General features: G+C 41.8%; 1 protein-coding gene across 1 annotated transcript in view; it reads left to right on the top strand.

The window, feature by feature from the left end:
- LOC126457299 (uncharacterized) overlaps positions 1 to 22,826 on the top strand; it is a 192,367-nt gene that overhangs the window by 123,219 nt on the left and 46,322 nt on the right. Inside the window, exon 7 of the mRNA XM_050093480.1 lies at positions 15,030 to 15,203. Within this exon, the coding sequence (XP_049949437.1) occupies positions 15,030 to 15,203 (174 nt within the window). The remainder of the gene's footprint in view (positions 1 to 15,029; positions 15,204 to 22,826) is intronic.

Here is a 22,826-nt window from a genome sequence, read left to right as displayed (position 1 = left end):
GTGCCAGGGTATGTGAGAAATACATGGAGCATATGAGAAATTAAGGAGTAAGATGACTTAGGTACTGGGGTTTATTCCATATACACAAAGGAAGAGGGGTTGGATTGGCACTGGAAGTCAGCCTATGAAAACAATATTTAGCACTGCTGATGAGGAAGACATTCAAAGGGTGAATGACACAATAGACAAGGTTAAACATTGGGAAAAAATGAACAAAGTCATGAGTGACTGGTTCACCATGCAGATTGCACATTTAGAGAAGGGACATGTTGAATAACGCAAGACAACTATGACAACTGACTGGAGAAGTAATGTGGTGTGCCAGAGCTACAGAAGAGGCAGTTAATCAGAATATCTGAGAACTACAAACTGAAGAAGAAGTCTTAGATAGAGAAGTAGCAATGACAAAATAGTTGCAGTCCATAGAAGATTGTTTCTGGGGAGCACAGGGGAGAGTAACAGAATTACAGGAGGTTATGCAGCAAGCTGTAAGAGGTCAGCTAGGGTTAAACTTGTGACCACTAGAGCAGTACTCAGGGGGTCTAAGGAAAGTACTGAAGGAACCAACACTGGAGTTGGTGTTGATTTTAGAACCTGAGCACAAAAATTTACCTGTTTATTTCAAGGTAGCCAGAGTATCAGTGAGAACTGATGGAGTGAAAGTTTACGTTCCTGTTCCTATACTAGTGGCAGGGATACGAGCAAGTTATGAGTGCTACATAGTTCATATGTATCCTGTCAGGTGACAGACAAGGGAAAATATGTAGAAATGGAGGAAGCAAAGTTACAAAAATGCTACCGAGGGGAAATCACAGTCTGTCTGTCCGAATATGATAATAAGAGAGGGGCAGGATTCCTGCTCAGTGACATTCCTAACGGGACAAAAGGAGGTACGAGAATGCAATAAAGAAGTGATTGAGTGGGAATTGCAGAACTGTACTTTCAGCAGGTCGAGACGCATTCGCTGTACTCTGTCTTTGACAGGATGGTAGTGGTGGTTAGCTGTTTTGAGCAGGGGAAGCTTATGTCAGCAAAGAGGCTAGAATTAAACGGGAGTGGTTTGTTATTGAATAGAACAGCATGTGAGATAATGGGGCCTACTTTCCATCTGCCCACCACGATTTCCAGACTAACTCAGATGAGTATTTTGCAGCCTCGTTTGTAATGGCCAGAGGAGTCTGTGGAAGTGCTACCTGTTGCAGATCTGACCATTTTAAATCAGTCTCTAGGGCTGAAATTAATGCACTCTATTAATGCACTTCTGGATCAGCAGGAGGGGAAAGGCTCCCTGGAAATCTTATTGCAGCATGTGAATTTATATCAGGAAAATTAATACTGGAAGGAGGCAACATTGACTACTTTCATACCAACCACCACAGTGGCACTTGTTCTGCTGAGTGTAGTCCTTGTTTTGGTACATAGAAGACAAAGCAGAAGACTGTGTTCAGACCCAACCATTGGTTAGATTCCAGTGGATTAGATACCCCGGCATAAAAGCAGCAGAAGGAAGATGAATGTAGAAAGGGGGTGGTACTAAGGATAATTGATTCATTTTAGCTTGTAAGTTTGCGATAGAGATTTAGAAGTTATTGTGCAAGAAGCCTAGTAATGAAATAAGTTCCATGGTGTTTTGAGTTAAGGAGCAGGTCAAGGGACCTTGTAGAAATGTGTAAGTTTAAGTGATAGGATTAAGGAAACCAATTGTTAGAATAATTCTTGAGAGACAGGGCCAGAAGGGCCAGTCTCCAGGAATTCTAGTGTAAAGGATAATTTATTTCTTTGACCCAAGGGACTGGGTCTTGATAAAAAGGAGGGCAATGTAGCATATCAACCAAATTCACTCAAAAAGTATGCCTAAGCAGAACTGATTTGCAACAGAGTCAACCAAAGGCAGGCAGGAGTGTTATGCACTGTGAAGCAATGAATGGCCAACAGACATTGTGAAGCAGAGCTAACTGGGCACAATATAGCAACAGCTGATGCTGCAATATGATAGTTGAAGGACGGAAGCCTTAAGCTGTAAATGAACCTAATGTGGAGTGAATAAGTGTTCAGCCATTCATGTACTAAAATATTCTGATCTCAGTATCACAGCCGTCTCTGAGGTGGAGGTGAACATCTAGGAAGGTGGCTCGTTGGGTTGAGTAGGACCAGGTGAAGCAAATGGGGGAGAAGTTGTTGAGGTTCTGGAGGAATGTGTATAGGGTGTCCTCACCTTTGATCCAGATAGCAAAGACAGCATCAATGAATCTGAACCAAGTGAGGGGTTTAGGATTCTGGGTTTTTAGAAGGACTCCTCTAGAGGATGGCTACATCAGGACTTTTGTCCATATCAAATCTACTAACCATCACCAATACCTCCACTTTGACAGCTGCCACTTATTCCATACCTAGAAGTCCCTTCCATACAGCCTCGCCACCCGTGGTCATCACATCTGCAGTGAAGAGCAGTCTCTCTCAGAATATACCGAGGGTCTCACTGAAGCCTTCACTGACAGTAATTATCCTCCCAACCTTGTACAAAAACAAATCTCCCGTGCCTTATCTTTCCAGTCTCCCACCACCTCCCAAAGCCCCCCTGTCTGACTACAGAGGAGCATTCCCCTCGTAACTCAGTACCACCCAGGACTGGAGCAACTGAATTATATTCTCTGTCAGGGTTTGGATTACCTCTCATCGTGCCCTGAAATGAATATTGTCCTGCCCACTATCCTTTCCACTCCTCTTACAGTGGTATTCCACCATCCACTGAACTTACACAATATACTCGCCCACCCTTACACAACCCTTGCTCCCAATCCCTTACCTCATGGCTCATACCCCTGTAATAGACCGAGATGCAAGACCTGTCCCACACATCCTCCTACCACCATCTACTCCAGTCTGGTCACTAACATCACCTATCCCATCAAAGGCAGGGCTACCTGTAAGACCAGTAATGTGATTTACATGCTAAGCTGCAACCACTATGCTGCATTCTATGTAGGCATGACAACCAACAAGCTGTCTATCCACATCAATGCCCACCTACAAACTGTGGCCAAGAAACAAGTGAACCACCCTGTTGCCAAACACACTGCCAAACATGATATCCTTCATTTCAATGACTGCTTCACAGCCTGTGCTGTATGGATCCTTCCCACCAACACCAGCTTTTCTGAATTGCGCAGGTGGGAACTTTCCCTGCAATACATCCTACATTCCCATAACTCTCCTGGCCTCAACCTTTGTTAGTCACTGTCCTCACCCATCCAGCTCCCTCCCTGTTCCCATTCCAGCATTACACAGCCATCATTTCACCACCACACCGAGTCTTTTTATTTCTTTTTATGTATCTACTTCTACATACATACTCCACAATCCACCATACGGTGCATGGCAGAGGGTACCTCATACCACAACTAGCATCTTCTTTCCCTGTTCCACTCCCAAACAGAATGAGGGAAAAATGACTGCCTACATGCCTCTGTACGAGCCCTAATCTCTATTATCTTATCTTTGTGGTCTTTCTGCGAAATATAAGTTGGCAGCAGTAAAATTGTACTGCAGTCAGTCTCAAATGCTGGTTCTCTAAATTTCCTCAGTAGCGATTCACGAAAAGAATGCCTCCTTTCCCCCAGAGACTCCCACCCGAGTTCCTGAAGCATTTCCGTAACACTCGCGTGATGATCAAATCTACCAGCAACAAATCTGGCAGCCCGCCTCTGAATTGCTTCTATGTCCTCCCTCAATCAGACCTGATAGGGATCCCAAACGCTTGAGCAGTACTCAAGAATAGGTTGTATTAGTGTTTTATAAACTCGAGCAGTACTCAAGAATAGGTCGTATTAGTGTTTTATAAGTGTTCTCCTTTACAGATGAACCACATCTTCCCAAAATTCTACCAATGAACCGAAGACGACTATCCGCCTTCCCCACAACTGCCATTACATGCTTGTCCCACTTCCTGCAATGTTACACCCAAATAGTTAATCGACGTGACTGTGTCAAGCGCTACACTACTAATGGAGTATTCAAACATTATGGGATTCTTTTTCCTATTCATCTGCATTAATTTACATTTATCTATAATTAAGAGTTAGCTGCCATTCTTTACACCAGTCACAAATCCTCTGTAAAACTGAATTGGAATCCTATCAGGACCTGGCGATTTATTTATTTTCAACCCATTCTGCTGCATCACAACCCCAGGGATGTCTATCACTATGTCCTCCATACAGGAATCTGTACGAGACTCAAACGGCGATATGTTTGTACGATCCTCCTGCGTGAAAGATTTCTCAAATGCTAAATTTAAAATTTCAGCTTTCGTTTTGCTGTCTTCCGTTGCCTGGCCAGACTGATCCGTGAGTGACTGGATGGAAGCCTTCAACCCGCTTACCGATTTTATGTAAGACCAGAATTTCCTTGGGTTTTCCTATTCATCTGCATTAATTTAGATTTATCTATAATTAGAGTTACGTAAGACCAGAATTTTCTTGGGTTTTCAGCTTGATCTTTTGATAAGGTATGACGGTGGTAGCGGTTGAATGCTTCTCGCATCATCTTTTTACAGCAGCACGAATCTCTACTAACTTTAGCCTGTCCTCATTCCCCTGATCTTTCTTGTAATACGAGTGCAACTGTCTTTGCTTCCTGAGCATTCTCCGAATTGCGCTGTTAAACCATGGTGGGTCTTTTCCATCTGTAACCCACTTTTTTGCCACATACTTGTCCAATGCATGATTTACAATGTGTTTAAAATTTGCCCATAATTCTTTCACATCAATTTTACCGGAAGTAAATGAAGTCGATTTATTTACTAAGTGGGATGCTAGCAACTGCTTATCTGCTCTTTCTAGTAAGAATACTCTCCTAGCCTTCTTGACTGACTTTTTAACTTTCATAACCATTGTCATAATGACAACATCATGATCAATAATCCCGATCTCAACACTGACACCGTCGATGCGGTCTGGTCTGTTCGTGGCTACCAGATCTAAAATATTTCCATTACACGTTGGCTGTTGATTTAGCTGCTCAAGACAGTTTTTGGATAATGTGTTCAAAAGTAATTCACACGACGGCTTGTCTGTAGCACCTGTAGTGAATCCATAGATATTCCAGTCTGTACTAGGTAGGTTGAAGTCGCCTCTGACTAATATAGCACGATCCGGGTACTTCTGCGATACAGAGTGTAGACTCACTTTGAATGATTCTAGAACTGTCACGGTTGAACCTGGTGGTCGGTAATAACACCCAACAATTAACTTTATTTCTCCTAGCCTTCTTAAACGTGTGCAGATAACTTCACAATCACACTCTGCTTCGACCTCAGTAGACACAATATTTTTGTCAACTGCAATGAAGACACCACCTCCTATGGTGTCCAATCTGTCTTTCCGATACACGTTCCAACCCTCATTAAATATTTCAGAACTTTCTGTTTCAGGGTTCAGCCAGAATAATTTGCGTGCCACAAGCTTCCTGGAAGACAGTGAATTCAGGAATTTTATTCTGAACACTCTGAAAATTTACTGCTAATATCTTGATAGCTGAAGTGTCTTTACACTGAGCGCGTCCTGATTTCCCTGCCTGCACATCGACTGGTGACTGTTCATCAGGACACCTCGCACTACTGCCTAGCCTAAGAAACCCCCATGTGCATGCCACAAGTACTCTGCTACCCGAGTAGCCGCTTCCTTTGCGTAGTGCACCCCTGACCTATCTAGGGGTGTCCTACAATTCCCCACCCAACAGTGCAAGTCTAGAAATCTGCAGCCAAGACTGTCACAGAGTCGATGAAGCCTCTGGTTGAGACCCTCAACTTGGCTCCAAACCAAAGGACCCTGATCCACTCTGGGAACGATGCTGCAAATAGAGAGCTCTGCTTGCACCCTGGGTGCAAGGCCAGCGGTCTTCACCAAAACCGCCAGCCGCCCGTACAAACTGAGGATCACCTCAGAACCCAAGCGACAGGCATCATTAGTGCCGACGTGAGCAACTACTTGCAGACGACTGCACCCCGTACGCTCAATAGCCGCAGGCAAGGCCGCCTCCACATCTTGGATGAGGCCCCCTGGCAGACAAACCGAGTGCACGCTGGAATTCTTTCCAGCCCTGTACGCTATTTCCCTAAGGGGCTCCATCACCCGCCTAATGTTGGAGCTCCCAGTAACCAGCAAGCCTTTGCCCCCATGTGCCTGCTTGGGCTCTGCTGAGGGAGCGGCCACCTGCCCACTGACAGGATGAATGGGCGAGGCCAGCCGGCCAACCTCCACATTGACCCTCCGCCTTGAGCGACGCGAATACGTTGCAGTCCACCACTCACCCTGAGGTGAGGGCAGCCCCAATGCGCCAGGTACACTAGAAGGTGCCTCGCCGGCTGCGTCAGCGGACGCAGCAAGCGACACCTGGGGTGCCTCAAGCAATGCGTCAGACCCTCCGCCGTCGTTGCACCTTGAGGCAGCTGCCTGAAGGTAGCTGACCATGGCCAACAGAACGCTCAGCTGCTCTCAAACCGCGGCCAGTTCCTGCTGCGCCCACACACAGCATGCATGCACCCTATCGATCCTACTGTTAATATCTGGACGTATAGAGTTGTGACAAATAAAACAGCAATATGTGACTGCACAGTTGCGTCACCAGCGCCAGATTGAGCTGCGATATATGAACAATTACTTACGAACTAAGCAATCAAATGACCACGACTAAGCCACTATACAGATATTACCCCTGTCTTAGTACAAATGACAACTGCCTACGCGATGTTACATTCTACTATTATTAAAATTTGATACTACCCCTTTCTAATTTGAAAATACGCAAAGATCCGAAAAATTTCACCATCACCACGCAAGCACACAAAAACACAAAGTAATTTGAATTAAACCTGTGGAACTAATGCAAAAAACTGAATATATGACTAGTTTCTGCTACTGCTGCTCACACACGTCACTCTGCAAGCTCAGATGAAACTGCATTGGCCTCTGTCTGCTGCTAACTGACTCTACGAACTAAACAGCACTGGCTATCCAAAACAAACAACTGACTAACGACTCCATGAATTTATACTTTACAGCTATCAATAAGCAATATAACTCCTCTCAAATACGAGAATATGCAAGGATTTTATGTAATTAAATATGCAAGCGAACAAACACTCGGAAAGAAATTAAGAATCAAAGTACAAAACGAAATATGAAAGCTAAATATGCGACTCACTACTGCACTGCTGCTGCACTACCACTGCACTGATATTTCACCAGTGGCTGCTCAAGGCTCTCTCCTTTCCATTACTCCCCCTCCCCCTACCCCATCCCCACCTCTCCCCTGCCGGCTGTCTAAACTGCAGCATTTCACTGTCTGCCACCCCCACCATACTATCCCCCATCCAGTCCCACTCTCCTCCTTACCCCACCCAGTCGCCACTCCCATAATGTACTGGTGCTGCTGCGCGCAGTGTGGTTCAGTTGTCTGAGACTGCAGACATGTGAGGGAATTACATTTGCATGAGTTTGTGTGTGCGTGTGTGTATGTGTGTCTATTGTTGACAAAGGCATTAATGGCTGAAAGCTATAATTGTGTGAATCTTTTTGTTGTGCCTATCATGACTCAGCATCCCCGCTATTTTGGTGAATAGCAACTTTCCTTCTCTAATATTGTTACATTCATTCCTGGATTTTTCATTGTTTGATTCATATTCAAAATTTTTGTGTTCTAGACTGTTCTAACTTTACATTTTGATTATTATCAAAATCAAGAACAATAGTTTTGCAGCCATGATTTTTCTGATGACAAATATGTCTACTTCCATTAAACTAATTTGTTTCCAGTCAGAACCACTAGTGGTTGTGGTCGTGTGTGTGTGTGTGTGTGTGTGTGTGTGTGTGTGTGTGTGTGTGTGTGTGTGTGTGTGTGTGTGTCAAGTGTGCTTGCTTGTGTGTCGCAATCTATCCTTTTCCTAATGTTGTTGATATTCTAACCTGGAATTACCATGTTTGTTAGTTTGTTAATTATTTGGATTAGAAAAGTTTCATACTGTAAGACACAAACAACAGCACGGCCACAAGGAACCAAAATTTATTCTTCTTCCACGTGCAAGTAGAAACAATCCAGTCACAGATAGAAGCAGTTGCTGACAATAAGTATCAGAGTGAGAGCCTGCTGCACTGCACATATAAGGAGGAGGAGGGCTCTGATAGGTGGCGGGGCAGATGCCACGCCATGTGGAGAAGTCAGCCTCTTGTGGCAACCCCACACAGATGTCACTGCTGATATATTCAAATGTAGTGCACTGGCAGCTTGATGCCACAGTGGATATCCAAGTATTACATACAGAGTTACAGCAGAAAATTTCACTTCCTCAAAATCTTTTGGCCAACTTTGGCAATCTCCTTTACCTTAAAATCTACCCCAAAAAATAATACCTTTATTTTCCCCATTTTCTTGTTGTACTGATCTTAGTTAAGCAAACTTATGTACTGCCTATTGTGTCTTTGTTCCTTTTAATTTAAATGGTTTTTGTATTACGGGCCTAACATATATTACGCCTGCTTTTTTAACAAAATATAATTTCTGATACTACACGCATCTATAAATTAGCATGGCATACAAATACTTAGACAGTCAGAGGCTGTCATCCATTTTGTAAACAGCATGTGATTTGCAGTTTGTGTTCAGCAGTTATTATGTCAGTATCATGTAAGCATTTTCTGTTACCTGCTGATAGATGGGGTCGACATTCGTGACTGATTTCACTTCCATACTTGCTCCAACATTTCTGCTCACTGTAACCTGCTGTATCTCTTCTCTTACTACCTCGTGTATGAGAGGTGTGAGGTCACAATGATCTTCCACAACTGTCCTAGCAACCACTTTTGGGAGTTGGTCAAATCTCTTTCATTTGAGTCCTTTATATTGTATTTCCTCAATGTTCTGGCTCCACTTGCTGAATTCCTCTGTTGTTATAGCATCCTTTATCAAGATACCTTGGTATATATCTTCTATGACCCCTTTTATCAAATGTGCAATTTTATGAGGTTGCAACATTCAAATTCACAGTGTGGCCTAGAGCTGAAACATTCTGTATGCAACACTGCATTGTTTCCCCATGACTTTGGGCCCTGTTCTTCAATTGTTCTTCTGCTAACACTTGCTGCTGATTTTCACCAAACACTTTAGACAGTTCTGCCTGGTATTTGTCCCATCTATTGGCTTTCTCTTCCTTGTTCTCAAACCACTGCTGTACTGTGCTATCCAAGTAAAATTTCACATTTTCCAAACATGTCGTGTCATCCCATTTGTTGTATTTGTGATCGAATCCTTTCAGCCTTTTTGCTGGATTCTGACCAGTGTATCCAGAGAACAACAATTGATGCACAGCTGACATGCTGCTGTTTGTGAATCCATCCCCCTCCCACGTGTATAGATACACATATTTTAGAAATGATGTCCTGCTTGTTTTCTGTTTCTTGTCTGTGTAGGTGATAGCTTTTATGTTGCCTAAAAGGAACCACAGGTGATATAGATGATTTGAAGTATACTGCATCTCCATCAAGCAATCTCACATCATACTCACACGTTGAGTCCAAACTTAAAAGCAGTGTCTCAGTGAAGTACAACACTCAAAATTGAAAGCACACATCTGATGGCACAGAGAAAACATTCATACCTAATTTAATGTTGCCTGAAAAACTTGCGTAGAAAAAGAAATACCACTTTTGTGGAAGCAGCAGTTACATTAATGCACACTGGAAGAAGAGCTTATTCTGGTTTGAAATTGTAATTCATTGTAACCATACAAGAATTCCTAATATGTGAAATAATTGAACTTTTGGCATGTGAACAAGTTCTAAAACAATGCAGACCTGTTAACTGGAAACGGGTTATGAAGGAAATGGATCACAAGAAATAATTTGAAGAATTTGATAAAATGATACTAAACAATAACAAACCCATGGGAGATCAGTTTTGGTTAAATACTTCTTGTGACCCACAAGTGAGTGCCAGATGAAAAGTCATACTTAATAGACCACTTATATTTAACAACATGTAAAGAAATATTGTTAACTATGGTTATGAGTGCACAAAGTTTGAGAGATGAGAACAGTGAAGTATTTCTGGGAAAACTATTAAATATAAGAAGGCACCTATGCTGTAGATGAAAAATGAATTACGTAAAGTTGTAGAAATGTTGAGACAACTGATAAAAAAGGCTTCCAAAACATAAGTATAAATTATATCAACCAGAATGATAGTGTGAATGAGCTATTTTGGCCACTGGAAATGGTGTAGTAAACAGGGTCAATGAAACAATACAAAATATGTCCTCATGAAGGAGACTACTTACTTGAATATACCTAGAATGCCATTGCATGCATTGCCAAAACCAAAAAATTAGTGCATGTATTTTTTTATTTTTAAACCTTGACACATCCAAGTTGTGGTATAATGTGAGAGATTGTGTGAAACTGAATAATATATAACTGAAGCAAACATGCTAATCATAAAATATATAGGTACAATTGTATTTGTACCAAACATGCCATTAATATCAATGGATCTGCAATTCATTAACAAAATATTAGTTTTCTATCAGATTGGCATACTAAATAATAATAATAAATGTTGCTCAACAACAAATGTTTAAATCTTTATGAACAATGTTTCTCTCATGGCCAATTATATGTCATCTTTTCATGAATTGGAGTATAATGAGCCTAAATAATAGAACTTTGAATGAAGTGTATAAACAACTTGTGGAGGAAATAAGTATTAAGGACAAAATTAAATAAAAAATTAAAAATTCTTATATTATTGTCACATTTAGAGTTATGTGCTGTGAGGTTCATTTACAGCAGTCTTCAATTAATAGTAAGATCCAAAGCACTTATGCCTTTCTCTGCATGTATTCCCTCATTCATTGATCTGTAGACTGCTTCCTACTCTGTTATTGCATAACAGGAAAGATTCAAACATTTATTTTCTTGCTGACATGTGAATGACTGCTTAGTAGCCATTTCACCATAATTTGTCAGTTTTTGATAGATACCAATGTTGATGGCGTATGGTCATCCAATGGACCTTGGATCTTTTGTGAGACTTGTTGGCTGGACCATAAGAATCTGCTGAAAGTCACAACCGCTTAGATTGGTAGCTTTTCTCATTCTTTTTAAATTGTGGAAACTACTTAGAACAGATAGTTAGGAACCCCACTCAAGATTGGAATATATTGGATCTAGTGGCAACAAATAGACCTTACCTCTTTGAGGATGTGCCCATCAAAACTGGTAACAGTAACCATGATGCAGTTGTGGCAGCAATGATTACCAAAGTACAAAGGACAACTAAAACAAACAGAAAGACATATATGTTCAGTAACCTAGAAAAAAAAATCAGTAGTAACATATCTCAATGAGGAAGCTGAAACCTTCGGCACATGACAGGAACATGTAGGGGCACTATGGATAAAATTTAAAAGAATATTTGACCATGCACTGGGCAAATACATGCCCAGTAGAACAGTTCGTAATGGGAGGGAAACTCCATGGTATACACTCACCGCAAAGAAACTTCTACAGAAACAGAGACTACTGCAGAATAGATGCAAATCAAAGCATTGGAGTATAGATAGAGGGATGCTGAATGAACTGTTTGGTTGCCAAGAAAGCAATGCATGATGCCTTCAGTGACTACTACAGCAGATTATTACCAAATGATATTCCACAAAACCCAAAGAATTTTTGGTCATATGTAAAGGCTGTTAGTGGCACCAAAGCTAGTGTCCATTCCCTAGCAAATGAGACAGGAACTGAAATTGAGCATAGCAAAACAAAAGCTGAAATGCTTAACCCCATTTTCAAATGTCCCCTGACAAAGGAGAACCCAAGAGAAATGCCCCAATTTAATCCTTATACCACTAAAAATATGAATGAAATAAGTATTGGTATTAGTGGTGTTGAGAAAAAGCTGAAATGATTAAAATTGAACAAAGCTCCAGGACCCAATGGAATCCTTGTCTACTGAATTTGTGGCTGAATTAGCCCTGCTTCTAAATATAATCTATCATAGACCCCGCGAACAAAACACCGCTTCCAGAAGAAAGAACAGATCAAACCTGTCTATAAGAAGGATAGTAGAAGTGATCCACAAAACTATTCTCCAATATCCTTGACATTGATTTGTTATAGAATCTTCACATCTACATCTACATCTACATCTACATTGATACTCCGCAAGCCACCCAGCGGTGTGTGGCGGAGGGCACTTTACGTGCCACTGTCATTACCTCCCTTTCCTGTTCCAGTCGCGTATCGTTCGCGGGAAGAACGACTGTCTGAAAGCCTCCGTGCCCGCTCGAATCTCTCTAATTTTACATTCGTGATCTCCTCGGGAGGTATAAGTAGGGGGAAGCAATATATTCGATACCTCATCCAGAAACGCACCCTCTCGAAACCTGGCGAGCAAGCTACACCGCGATGCAGAGCGCCTCTCTTGCAGAGTCTGCCACTTGAGTTTGTTAAACATCTCCGTAACGCTATCACAGTTACCAAATAACCCTGTGACGAAACGCGCCGCTCTTCTGTGGATCTTCTCTATCTCCTCCGTCAGACTGATCTGGTACGGATCCCACACTGATGAGCAATACTCAAGTATAGGTCGAACGAGTGTTTTGTAAGCCACCTCCTTTGTTGATGGACTACATTTTCTAAGCACTCTCCCAATGAATCTCAACCTGGTACCCGCCTTACCAACAATTAATTTTATAAGATCATTCCACTCCAAATCGTTCCGCACGCATACTCCCAGATATTTTACAGAAGTAACTGCTACCAGTGTTTGTTCCGCTATCATATAATCATACAATAAAGGATCCTTCTTTCTATGTATTCGCAATACATTACACTTGTCTATGTTAAGGGTCAGTTGCCACTCCCTGCACCAAGTGCCTATCCGCTGCAGATCTTCCTGCATTTCGCTACAATTTTCTAATGCTGCAACTTCTCTGTATACTACATCATCATCCGCGAAAAGCCGCATGGAACTTCCGACACTATCTACTAAGTCATTTATATATATTGTGAAAAGCAATGGTCCCATAACACTCCCCTGTGGCACGCCAGAGGTCACTTTAACGTCTGTAGACGTCTCTCCATTGATAACAACATGCTGTGTTCTGTTTGCTAAAAACTCTTCAATCCAGCCACACAGCTGGTCTGATATTCCGTAGGCTCTTACTTTATTTATCAGGCGACAGTGCGGAACTGTATCGAACGCCTTCCGGAAGTCAAGAAAAATAGCATCTACCTGGGAGCCTGTATCTAATATTTTCTGTGTCTCATGAACAAATAAGGCGAGTTGGGTCTCACACGATCGCTGCTTCCGGAATCCATGTTGATTCCTACATAGTAGATTCTGGGTTTCCAGAAATGACATGATACGCGAGCAAAAAACATGTTCTAAAATTCTACAAGAGATCGATGTAAGAGATATAGGTCTATAGTTTTGCGCATCTGCTCGACGACCCTTCTTGAAGACTGGGACTATCTGTGCTCTTTTCCAATCATTTGGAACCCTCCGTTCCTCTAGAGACTTGCGGTACACGGCTGTTAGAAGGGGGCAACATGTTCTGAGCTCAAACATAATGAGGTATCTTGAACAGAACAATCTCCTCAATGCCAACCAGTATGGATTCTGGAAACATCAATCATACAAAACCTAACTCACACTTTCTCACATGACGTACTGAAAGCTCAGGATCAAGGCAGTCAGGTAGGGGTTGACGACTTTTTTGGTTGGGAGGAGTCGGCATGTTATCTTGGATGGAGAGTAATCATCAGATGTAGAAGTAACTTCAGGTGTGCCCCAGGGGTGTGTGTTGAGACCCTTGTTGTTCATGTTGTATATTAATGGCCTTGCAGACAATATTACTAGAAACGTCAGACTTTTTGCAGATAATGCAGTTATCTATAATGCTATCTGAAAGGAGCTGCATAAATATTAAGTCAGATCTTGATAAGATTTCAAAGTGGTGCAAAGATTGGCAGCTTACTTTAAATGTTCAGAAACGTAAAATTCTGCTTTTCACAAAGTGAAAAAAACATGGTATCCTATGACTGTAATATCAATGACTCACTGTTATAATTGGCCAACTCATACAAATACGTGGGTGTAACACATTGTAGGGATATGAAATGGAATGATCACATAGGCTCACTTGTGGATAAAGCAGATGGTAGACTTTGGTTTATTGGTAGAATACTGGGGAAGTGCAATCAGTCAACAGAGGAGAAATCACTTGTGCAACCACTTCTGAAATATTGCTCAAGTGTGTGGGACCCGTACCAAATAGGGCAAACAGGAGGTGTTCCACATATACAGAGATGGGTAGCATGAATAGTCACAGTTTTTTTCTTACCCATGGAAGAGTTTTATGAGATGGTGAAGGAACTGAACAGGAAGACCCTTCAAGATAGACATAAACTATCCTGAGGAAGTCTATTAGCAAAGTTTTAAGAACTGGCTGTAAATAATGACTCTAGGAAAAATCGTCTATGTTTTGATCAGATGGGATCATGAGTATAAGATTAGAATAATTACTGCATGCACAGAGGCATTCAGTCAATCATTCTTTGCACACTCCATATATGAATGGAATGGGAAGAAACCCTAATAACTGGTACAATGGGATGTACCCACTGCCATGCATGTCATGGTGGTCTGCAGAGTATAAATGTAGATGTAAATGTAAATGTAGATGAAACTAACTGTTTGATTACTGTGTGTCTCTAACCCGTATGTGCATTTAGTACCCTTGAGATGCTCTAGGAGTGGTTATTCCCACACACAGAATGATTACATAGTTCTGGTTGACATATTTAACATTTATAGTTTTAATCAGTTATTGGTCTCAAAAGTCTGTTTATTCAGTTTGCAATGGACATATCTTTTTTACTTTTCTGTTAAAAATGTTTCAATGTTTTCCAGTTTTTCAATACTTTTTCTGGTGGAGATCACCTATGGTCTTTACATGTATTTCTTACTTTCAGGTGGAATTTAATAATGAAATGGAAAGGCAAAAGCAAGAAGAGCTAGACAATTTACGAAAAGTTAAAGAAAAATGGAATGCTGAAGACAAAGAATTCCTTACTTATTCTAAAGATGTCATTGAAGAATCAAGAGAAAAAAAACGGAATCTGATACCACTGGAGAGAGTTGTGAAGGTAAAATTAGAATATAGACTGAAGATGAAAGTAATATTATGCTATTTAGTTGAGAAAATGATAATATTTGAAAATTTTCCCAGAGTTTGACTTTTTCGGGCAATTAAAGAAACATTCAGCACTTTGGAGATACTTTTTACTGCATTGTGTTATCGTTAATGACGTGATGTGTGGAGGACTGCATGCAGAAGAGAGGGGGGGGGGGGGGGGGGGGGGTGGCTCCCGCCTGCCCACCCCTTCCAAATGTTTGGGCTTATACTAGATACAGTGGAAATTTTCTGGTACTAACGTGCTTTCTTAATTTTGATCGAAAATCAATTGAAAGGATTTTCAGGTGTAAAGAAGTTGGTGAAAAATTACTATTTAATTATCATTATTTAATTAAAATATAATAAGTAACACTAGGTAAAATTCGCTTTCCAATGTGCTCCCCATCACCCCCCCCCCCCACCCTCCCACCCAAAAAAAAAAAAAAAAAAAAAAAAAAAAAAAAAAAAAAAAAAAAAAAAATCCTGTGTGTGGGCCTGGGTGCATGTGAAGTTATTTCTTAATTCTCGCTGAAGTATGTATATGACAGTTCTTGCAACTAAGCAAACCCTGGTGTTGTCTTCATTCCTAAGTTGTAGTAAGTGAATGGTGAGATTCCTATTTTTAGCATCAATTAGTCTGGCAAGTGACAGTATTTCCAGTGACTAATACATTGCGTTATAAAGTGAACCTTGGATGTATGGCCACTTCTTTGCAGAATTGGGTCATGGTGGAGGGTCATACTGAGGGAACATGTCATTGGCAGTTTAGATAAACAACATAAAAAGTCAAAACATTTTATTAAAACTCATGTGACTACACTCATAGCATTTCAGTGGAGGTGGCTGCCACTCCCCCTCCTAGCACATGGTGAGGATGGGGTACAGTGACACAGTGCTGATAACCATCGAACAGTGACATGCCCAGGAATGCTGACTCAGGAGGTCACATAGTGATGTGCTCCACACATAGCACAAGAAGGCCACTTGAGAATGGAGCCAGCAGCACTGAGGACTGATGGGTTGCTTGCAGGGGACTCACCCTCTGGTGATGGATCTCTGTCCTCCAGGTGAAGGCATATGGTGGCTAGGTGCCTGCACCAGCACAAAAGGGTGGGTGACTGTACCAACCAGGTCTGGTACCACTGTCCTCTAGGGCAGGAATCTGGCTGCTGTGAGAGTGGGACAGGAGGCAGTCAGTCGAAAGAGAAGCACCAAGTCCAAAAAGGAGGACTTGGCATTAAGAGATGATGCAGTGGTGGAGGCCTGAGCATGGTGGCTTCATGCTGCCCCATGTTGCTCAGTTGCCTAGCATAGCCCTCTTGCCCCTGTAGGTGATACTAGACTGCTCATTGCTGTTGTAAAATTAACAGCTATTTGTACTGGTTTCCACCCTACTTTTTTACTTTTTGGGGTGATGCACTTTTTTGAGTCATGTTTGGGGCAGGAAACCCATGGCCTGGTGGTGTGGAAATGACTTGGCTTGTCCTTCAATAGCTCCATCTTACTGCTGCATTACAATATTGCAGTGCTTGGCCTACTCCGTCTTGTGATTTTTAAATAGCCCAATTGCTGAAACCTGCATGCTGAGACCATAGTGCATGTCAGCTGCCATCAACTGTTGCTGCTGAACTACTAGTTTCTGTGCTAATGCCCAAAAATAGTGGTGGTGCTATATTACCTCTTTCCTCTGGAAGACTCAGCCCCTAGGTCTCTGTCCTAGACCTATCCACAAGACAATTCAGCATACATGGATAGCAGTGTACAATATGTACAATTTTTCATCCTTAATTACTAGGCAGCTTGAACTACAACATTCTACTGGTTTAGCCTTTCAGCTCCACATTCAACTATACTCCATCATTATCTCAAGTCTTCCTTTACAGCTAGTAGGCTACGTTTTCCACTATAGCTTCCAATAAACTCACTTCAACACAACTTGCTACAGCTACTATCACCTAGGAATCCATCCAATGATTGCTTAATCTTATCCACAAGCTCCATACCCTTGCAATAGGGCTCCACAACATCTCAACACTACTCATAATACAATATCCACATTCACAACAATGTTCAATCCATTTCCACTCCCTGATATTCATACATGGTTGGTGGTGGCCATGCAATTCCAGTCTCTTCAACCCTGTGAGCCTATCCTGCTCATAAAAATTTGCTACCACCACTATGGTGTCACACACAGGATAGATCCAGTGTGTCACAACTCACTGGAAGTAAGATTAAAGCTCCAGGAAGTCACACAGACATTACTGGCCATTCGTTTTGCCTGGGTACAACTGAACTTCACATGTGACTGTATGAGTGTGGTTCACATGCATTGAGCACATTATAACCCTTTCCCTCTGACAGAGCACCGAGCGAGGTGGCGTAGTGGTTAGCACACTGGACTCGCATTCGGGAGGACGACAGTTCAATCCCGTCTCCGGCCATCTTGGTTTAGGTTTTCCGTGATTTCCCTAAATCGCTTCAGGCAAATGCCAGGATGGTTCCTTTGAAAGGGCACAGCCGATTTCCTTCCCCATCCTTCCCTCACTCGAGCTTGCGCTCTGTCTCTAATGACCTCGTTGTCGACGGGATGTTAAACACTAATCTCCTCCTCCCTCTGACAGAGCTGGAGTTCCTCCAGTACATTTCCATTCACCTATCACCGTTCTCTAATATTAGCCATATTTCTCCTGTCCTAACCTGTACAAAGTTCCTCAGAGTACCCAACCTTAATGGGTAAGTGTGAATGGTGAAACACACAAACCAGGTATGTTCATTCACAAATGGTGGGACATTTCTTTTTACCTCTATTGCCCTCTATTCTCAATTCTTGGAGTCTCATGTCTTGATGCTTCACAGAACTTAGCTAGAAACTTAATTTTACAATACTCGAAATGATGTACACTACGCAGTTGTTACTGTTAAGTGGCTTGTTCCACTTTTATAAGCACTCTAACTGTTATGATAGCCTGATTCAATTTCGCATTACACAGTTTGTAGAAGTAAAGGACCTCCGCATCTCCACTAGACACATCCATGACACTGATGACACTGTAACAACTCCTCACAATTCTCGCAAGACATAATATTCCACAGTCCACAATAATAGCTTGACAATAAAGTGGAGAATGAAAATGCAGTGGCAGTATAGCACAACAAATTAGTTCACTTGCTTTAGTATTTTATAAAGTCAATAAAATTGATTACAATCCAATGAGAAGCATTTTTGGAACCTTAACACTTTGTTATTGCATGAATATTAATCGGATGCAAACATTTATTTGAACTTGTTACATAATTTTAATCATAAGCTTACTACGCACCAACTTTTGTAACAAACTGAGACAGAAGTGTTATGATATTGCTCTCCAAGTCCACACTTTTCCTCAAACAAACATAGAGATAGTCAAAATATCCACGGGTATGCTGCCGGTCTATAGTGACCAACGGGCACAATATTTCGGCGATCAAACATTTTTTGGACATAGGGCGCGCACTATCTCTGACGCAGAGAGTCTACCCCAGGAATTGGAACATCTGAGAACTGTATTCCGAAAAAATGGGTACTCAGAGTGGCAGATTCAACGTGCTCTCCGCCCAACCACTGCAGCACAACCTGTTGAGATGGATGAAGTCACGAGGGAGGAGGTAGGCACTGCATTTATTCCATACACAGGCGCACTCTCGGGGAAAATCGCCCGAATTCTGAAGAAACACCGGGTCGGAACTGTCTTTTGTCCTCCAAATAAAACTCGTGCACTGGTGGGGAGCGCCAAAGATGACCTCGGTTTGAGGAAGGCCGGCGTGTACCAGATTCCGTGTCAATGTGGCAAGTCGTATATTGGTCAGACGATGCGTACCGTCGAGGATCAATGCCGTGAACACCAGAGGCACACTCGACTGATGTATCCGAGCAAGTCGGCGGTCGCTGAACATTGTTTGTCGGAAAATCACGCCATGGAGTATGACCGCACGAGGATTCTGGTACAGACGTCGAGATACTGGGACAGCGTTGTTAGAGAGGCCATCGAAATTCGCACCAATGACGACCTCATAAACTGTGACTGTGGCTATAATCTTAGCAAGGCTTGGGAACCAGCGATCGGGTTAATCAAGAGTAAATCGAGCAGACGTATAGTTGTGACGACCACGGCGGACAGAGCCATCACACCGACGTCATCTCAGACGCCGTCGCAATCTGTTCCACCGTGCGACCGTGGCGCTGGGCGCGGACGGCGGAGGGAGCGCGCCGCGGGCGGAGGGTATTTAAATCGGCCGCCGCCGCGACCGAACCCAGTTCCCTCTGAGCAGCCATAGCGTACGGATCTCCGTGCCGGCACGTTCACAGGAGCTCAGTCCGTCAGTTCACCTGATGATGGCGACATGTTTGATCGCCGAAATATTGTGCCCGTTGGACACTATAGACCGGCAGCATACCCGTGGATATTTTGATTATCAAATACGCCGGGAGAAACTCAAGAATCAAAACATAGAGATGTTAGCAACATGCAGATTGTCAATTTGGGAAGGCGACTAGCGCGAGTTTTGGTGTTCTTGTAAAGATAAGTAATTTTAGATTATAAAAACACATAGTTTAGTACTGATTATTTGACAAATAAGTGTATTAGTGTGCCTTTTAAGCATACCATTAAAGGTTTCATTTTTCTTCACATAATATAGCAGAAATCGCGAAAAGATCGTACAGTTGTATTTTCTGTTTACGTTTTGCCACGGCAAATCTATAGAATTTCGTTTATTTGTTCTTTGCCCTCTCCAGCAATTTAACTGTAGCATACCTCTTCATTATTTAACTCACATTTCCAGAAAGTAGCGTAAAGTTTAAGTTGTTGTTTCACAAACTTTGCACTGTTGTTTTTGTTTACACACAGTTGCGTATAGGCCAAATTTGTGGAACCATATTTTTGTGTTTATCTGTAGTGTAACTGACTTAGTCTTTATAAATTATTACGTGAAAAGTGCTTGACTTGCTGTAGAGTTGTTAGGTGGGGGCTTTGGTGTGACGGATGCTGTAGTTTTTTCCATGTGGGTGACTGTAGTGGTGTGGGAATGGGGGAAGTAAATGAGACTCATCAGTGTTTTTGTAGGATATAAAATAGAAAGTTAAGATACTAGAACAGGAGGGGAAAATTGCTGCCCTTCAGGCTGAGTTAGACAAAGCCAGGGGAGATCTTGACAGATTTAGGAAGGAGAAGGGTAAAGAGAGGTGGGAAGTGGCAACAGGCAACAGGAGGAACAGGCCTAAAACTTTGTCTGACAGCTTCGTGGTGAATGTGGAAAATAGATTTGACCTGTTGCTTCAGTTAGAAGCTGGTGAGCCTCAAGCAGTTGCAGGTGTAGACAGGGCACAAAAAACTTTCAGCAGCAAATTAAAAAGTAAGAATGTAGGGAAATCAGTTAAGAGAAAGAAAGTGTTGTTGTTAGATAGTTCCCATGGAAGAGGTGTTGGCCAACTTTTGCAGGATGAACTAGGATCAGAATACCAGGTCACCAGTTTTTTTAAACCTAGTGTGGGTCTGGAGCAGGTGACAGATGATTTAGGATCACTTTGCAAAGATTTCTCAAAGGAAGACACTGTGGTTATAGTGGTTGGGGCAGGGAATACCGGTAGTATTGACAGAGATCCTGGGTACAGTGTAGAGTGTGACCTGGCAAAGATTGCATCAGCATCGAAGCATACTAGTGTTGAGTTTGTATCTGTTCTTGGGTGCCATGACCGACCTCATTTGAACTCTTCTGTCAAGAGAGTTAATTTGGAGTTGGAACGCAGGCTTATGTTGGATGCAGGGTCACATGTTGGTGTGGATCCTGTTGATTCTCTCAATAGGTGGGATTATACTAGGCATGGCCTTCACCTCAACAGGAAAGGGAAGGGTAAACTGGCTGGGAAAATAGCAGGAAAGTTTAAGGGGGGAGGTGACAAAATACCACTGGTTATAGGGTTCAGAAGACCCTTTTTTAGGGTAGGGAGGACAGAAAGAAACCAAATTTTAAGAGAGGCTAGGACTGAGACAAACCTTCAGTTTTTTGAAAGAAACCAAAAAACATAATTCTAGCTTATTGCATCAGCATAAACAGCTATTGGTTAAGAATTTTCAACAGTCAACAGATATTTCAACTCTACCCAATTTTAACTCAGTCAATGTGAAATGTGAGCTATCTTTATTGCATCAAAATATTCAAGGACTGAGAAATAAAATTAATGACTTAATTATATGCATAGATGAATTAGAGTCTTCAAACCCAGCTGACATAATCTGCCTCTCTGAACATCATGTGACCACTGGTACAGAACTTTTAAGTGTTACAGGGTTTAGGTTAGCATCTCACTTTTGTAGAGCAGAAATGGAGAAAAGAAGAGTTGCCACATTCATCAGGAACTCTCATAAATTTAAGAACATAGACATTCATAAATTTTGCCTAGAACAGCATAGGGAAGCATGTTCAGCAGAAGTAGAATTTCACAATAAATCCATCATTATATTAAATGTATATCGAGCACCTGCAGGTAACTTTAATCTGTTCATAAACCACCTTGAATCTGTACTGGCCCATTTAACAACCAAAAACAAAGAAATAGTGGTTGCTGGTGATTTCAATGTAGATTTCCATAAAGACTCTCCCAATAAGAATTTATTTGAGTTAGTAACACCATCATTCAACTTAATTCCTGCTGTAAAGTTCCCCACTTGGGTAGCCAATTGCTCACAAACAGCCATTCATAATATCTTTGTAGAAAAGTCCAGTGAACAAAATTATATTAAAAAACCAATAGTCAATGGCCTCTCAGACCACGACATGCAGTTCCTTCTGTTAAATGTTACTACTGAACAGGATATAAAATCTGTTAAATCTGAGCTCAAGAGGGTAATTGGTAAGCCAAAAATTGATTATTTTAGGACAATCCTCAGAGACATTCACTGGACTGATGTTTACAGTGCTTATGGCATGAATGAAAAATATAACACTTTTGCTAATAAAGTGCTTACCTTATTTGAACACTGTTTTCCCCCAAAACTAACCAAGGTTAGAGCAAAGTCTACAAAGAAGCCATGGATTACTCAAGGAATAGGGGTATCTTGTAAAACAAAAAGAAAACTATTTGTCAATCTGAAACAGTTCTGATGTAGATGCTATAGCACATTTCAAGAAATACTGCAAAATATTAAAGACTGTAATATGGACATCAAAGCAAATATATTGCAAGGAAAAGATAGTCATATCAGATAACAAAATAAAGACAATGTGGGGTATAGTAAAGGAGGAGGCCATTAGAACCAGACATGGTGGTGGTGGTGGTGGTGGTGGTGGTGGGTAGTGTTTAACTTCCCGTCGACAACGAGGTCATTAGAGACAGAGCGCAAGCTCGGGTTAGGGAAGGATTGGGAAGGAAATCGGCCATGCCCTTTCAAAGGAACCATCTTGGCATTTGCCTGAAACGATTTAGGGAAATCACGGAAAACCTAAATCAGGATGGCCGGAGACGGGATTGAACCGTCGTCCTCCCGAATGCGAGTCCAGTGTGAACCAGACATGAAGAGGGACAAATAGCATTAAGAGTAAATGATACATTGTT

This window comes from Schistocerca serialis, chromosome 2 (assembly GCF_023864345.2).
Source record: "Schistocerca serialis cubense isolate TAMUIC-IGC-003099 chromosome 2, iqSchSeri2.2, whole genome shotgun sequence".
Lineage (NCBI taxonomy): Eukaryota > Metazoa > Arthropoda > Insecta > Orthoptera > Acrididae > Schistocerca > Schistocerca serialis.
This window is presented reverse-complemented; position numbering and strand designations above follow the sequence as displayed.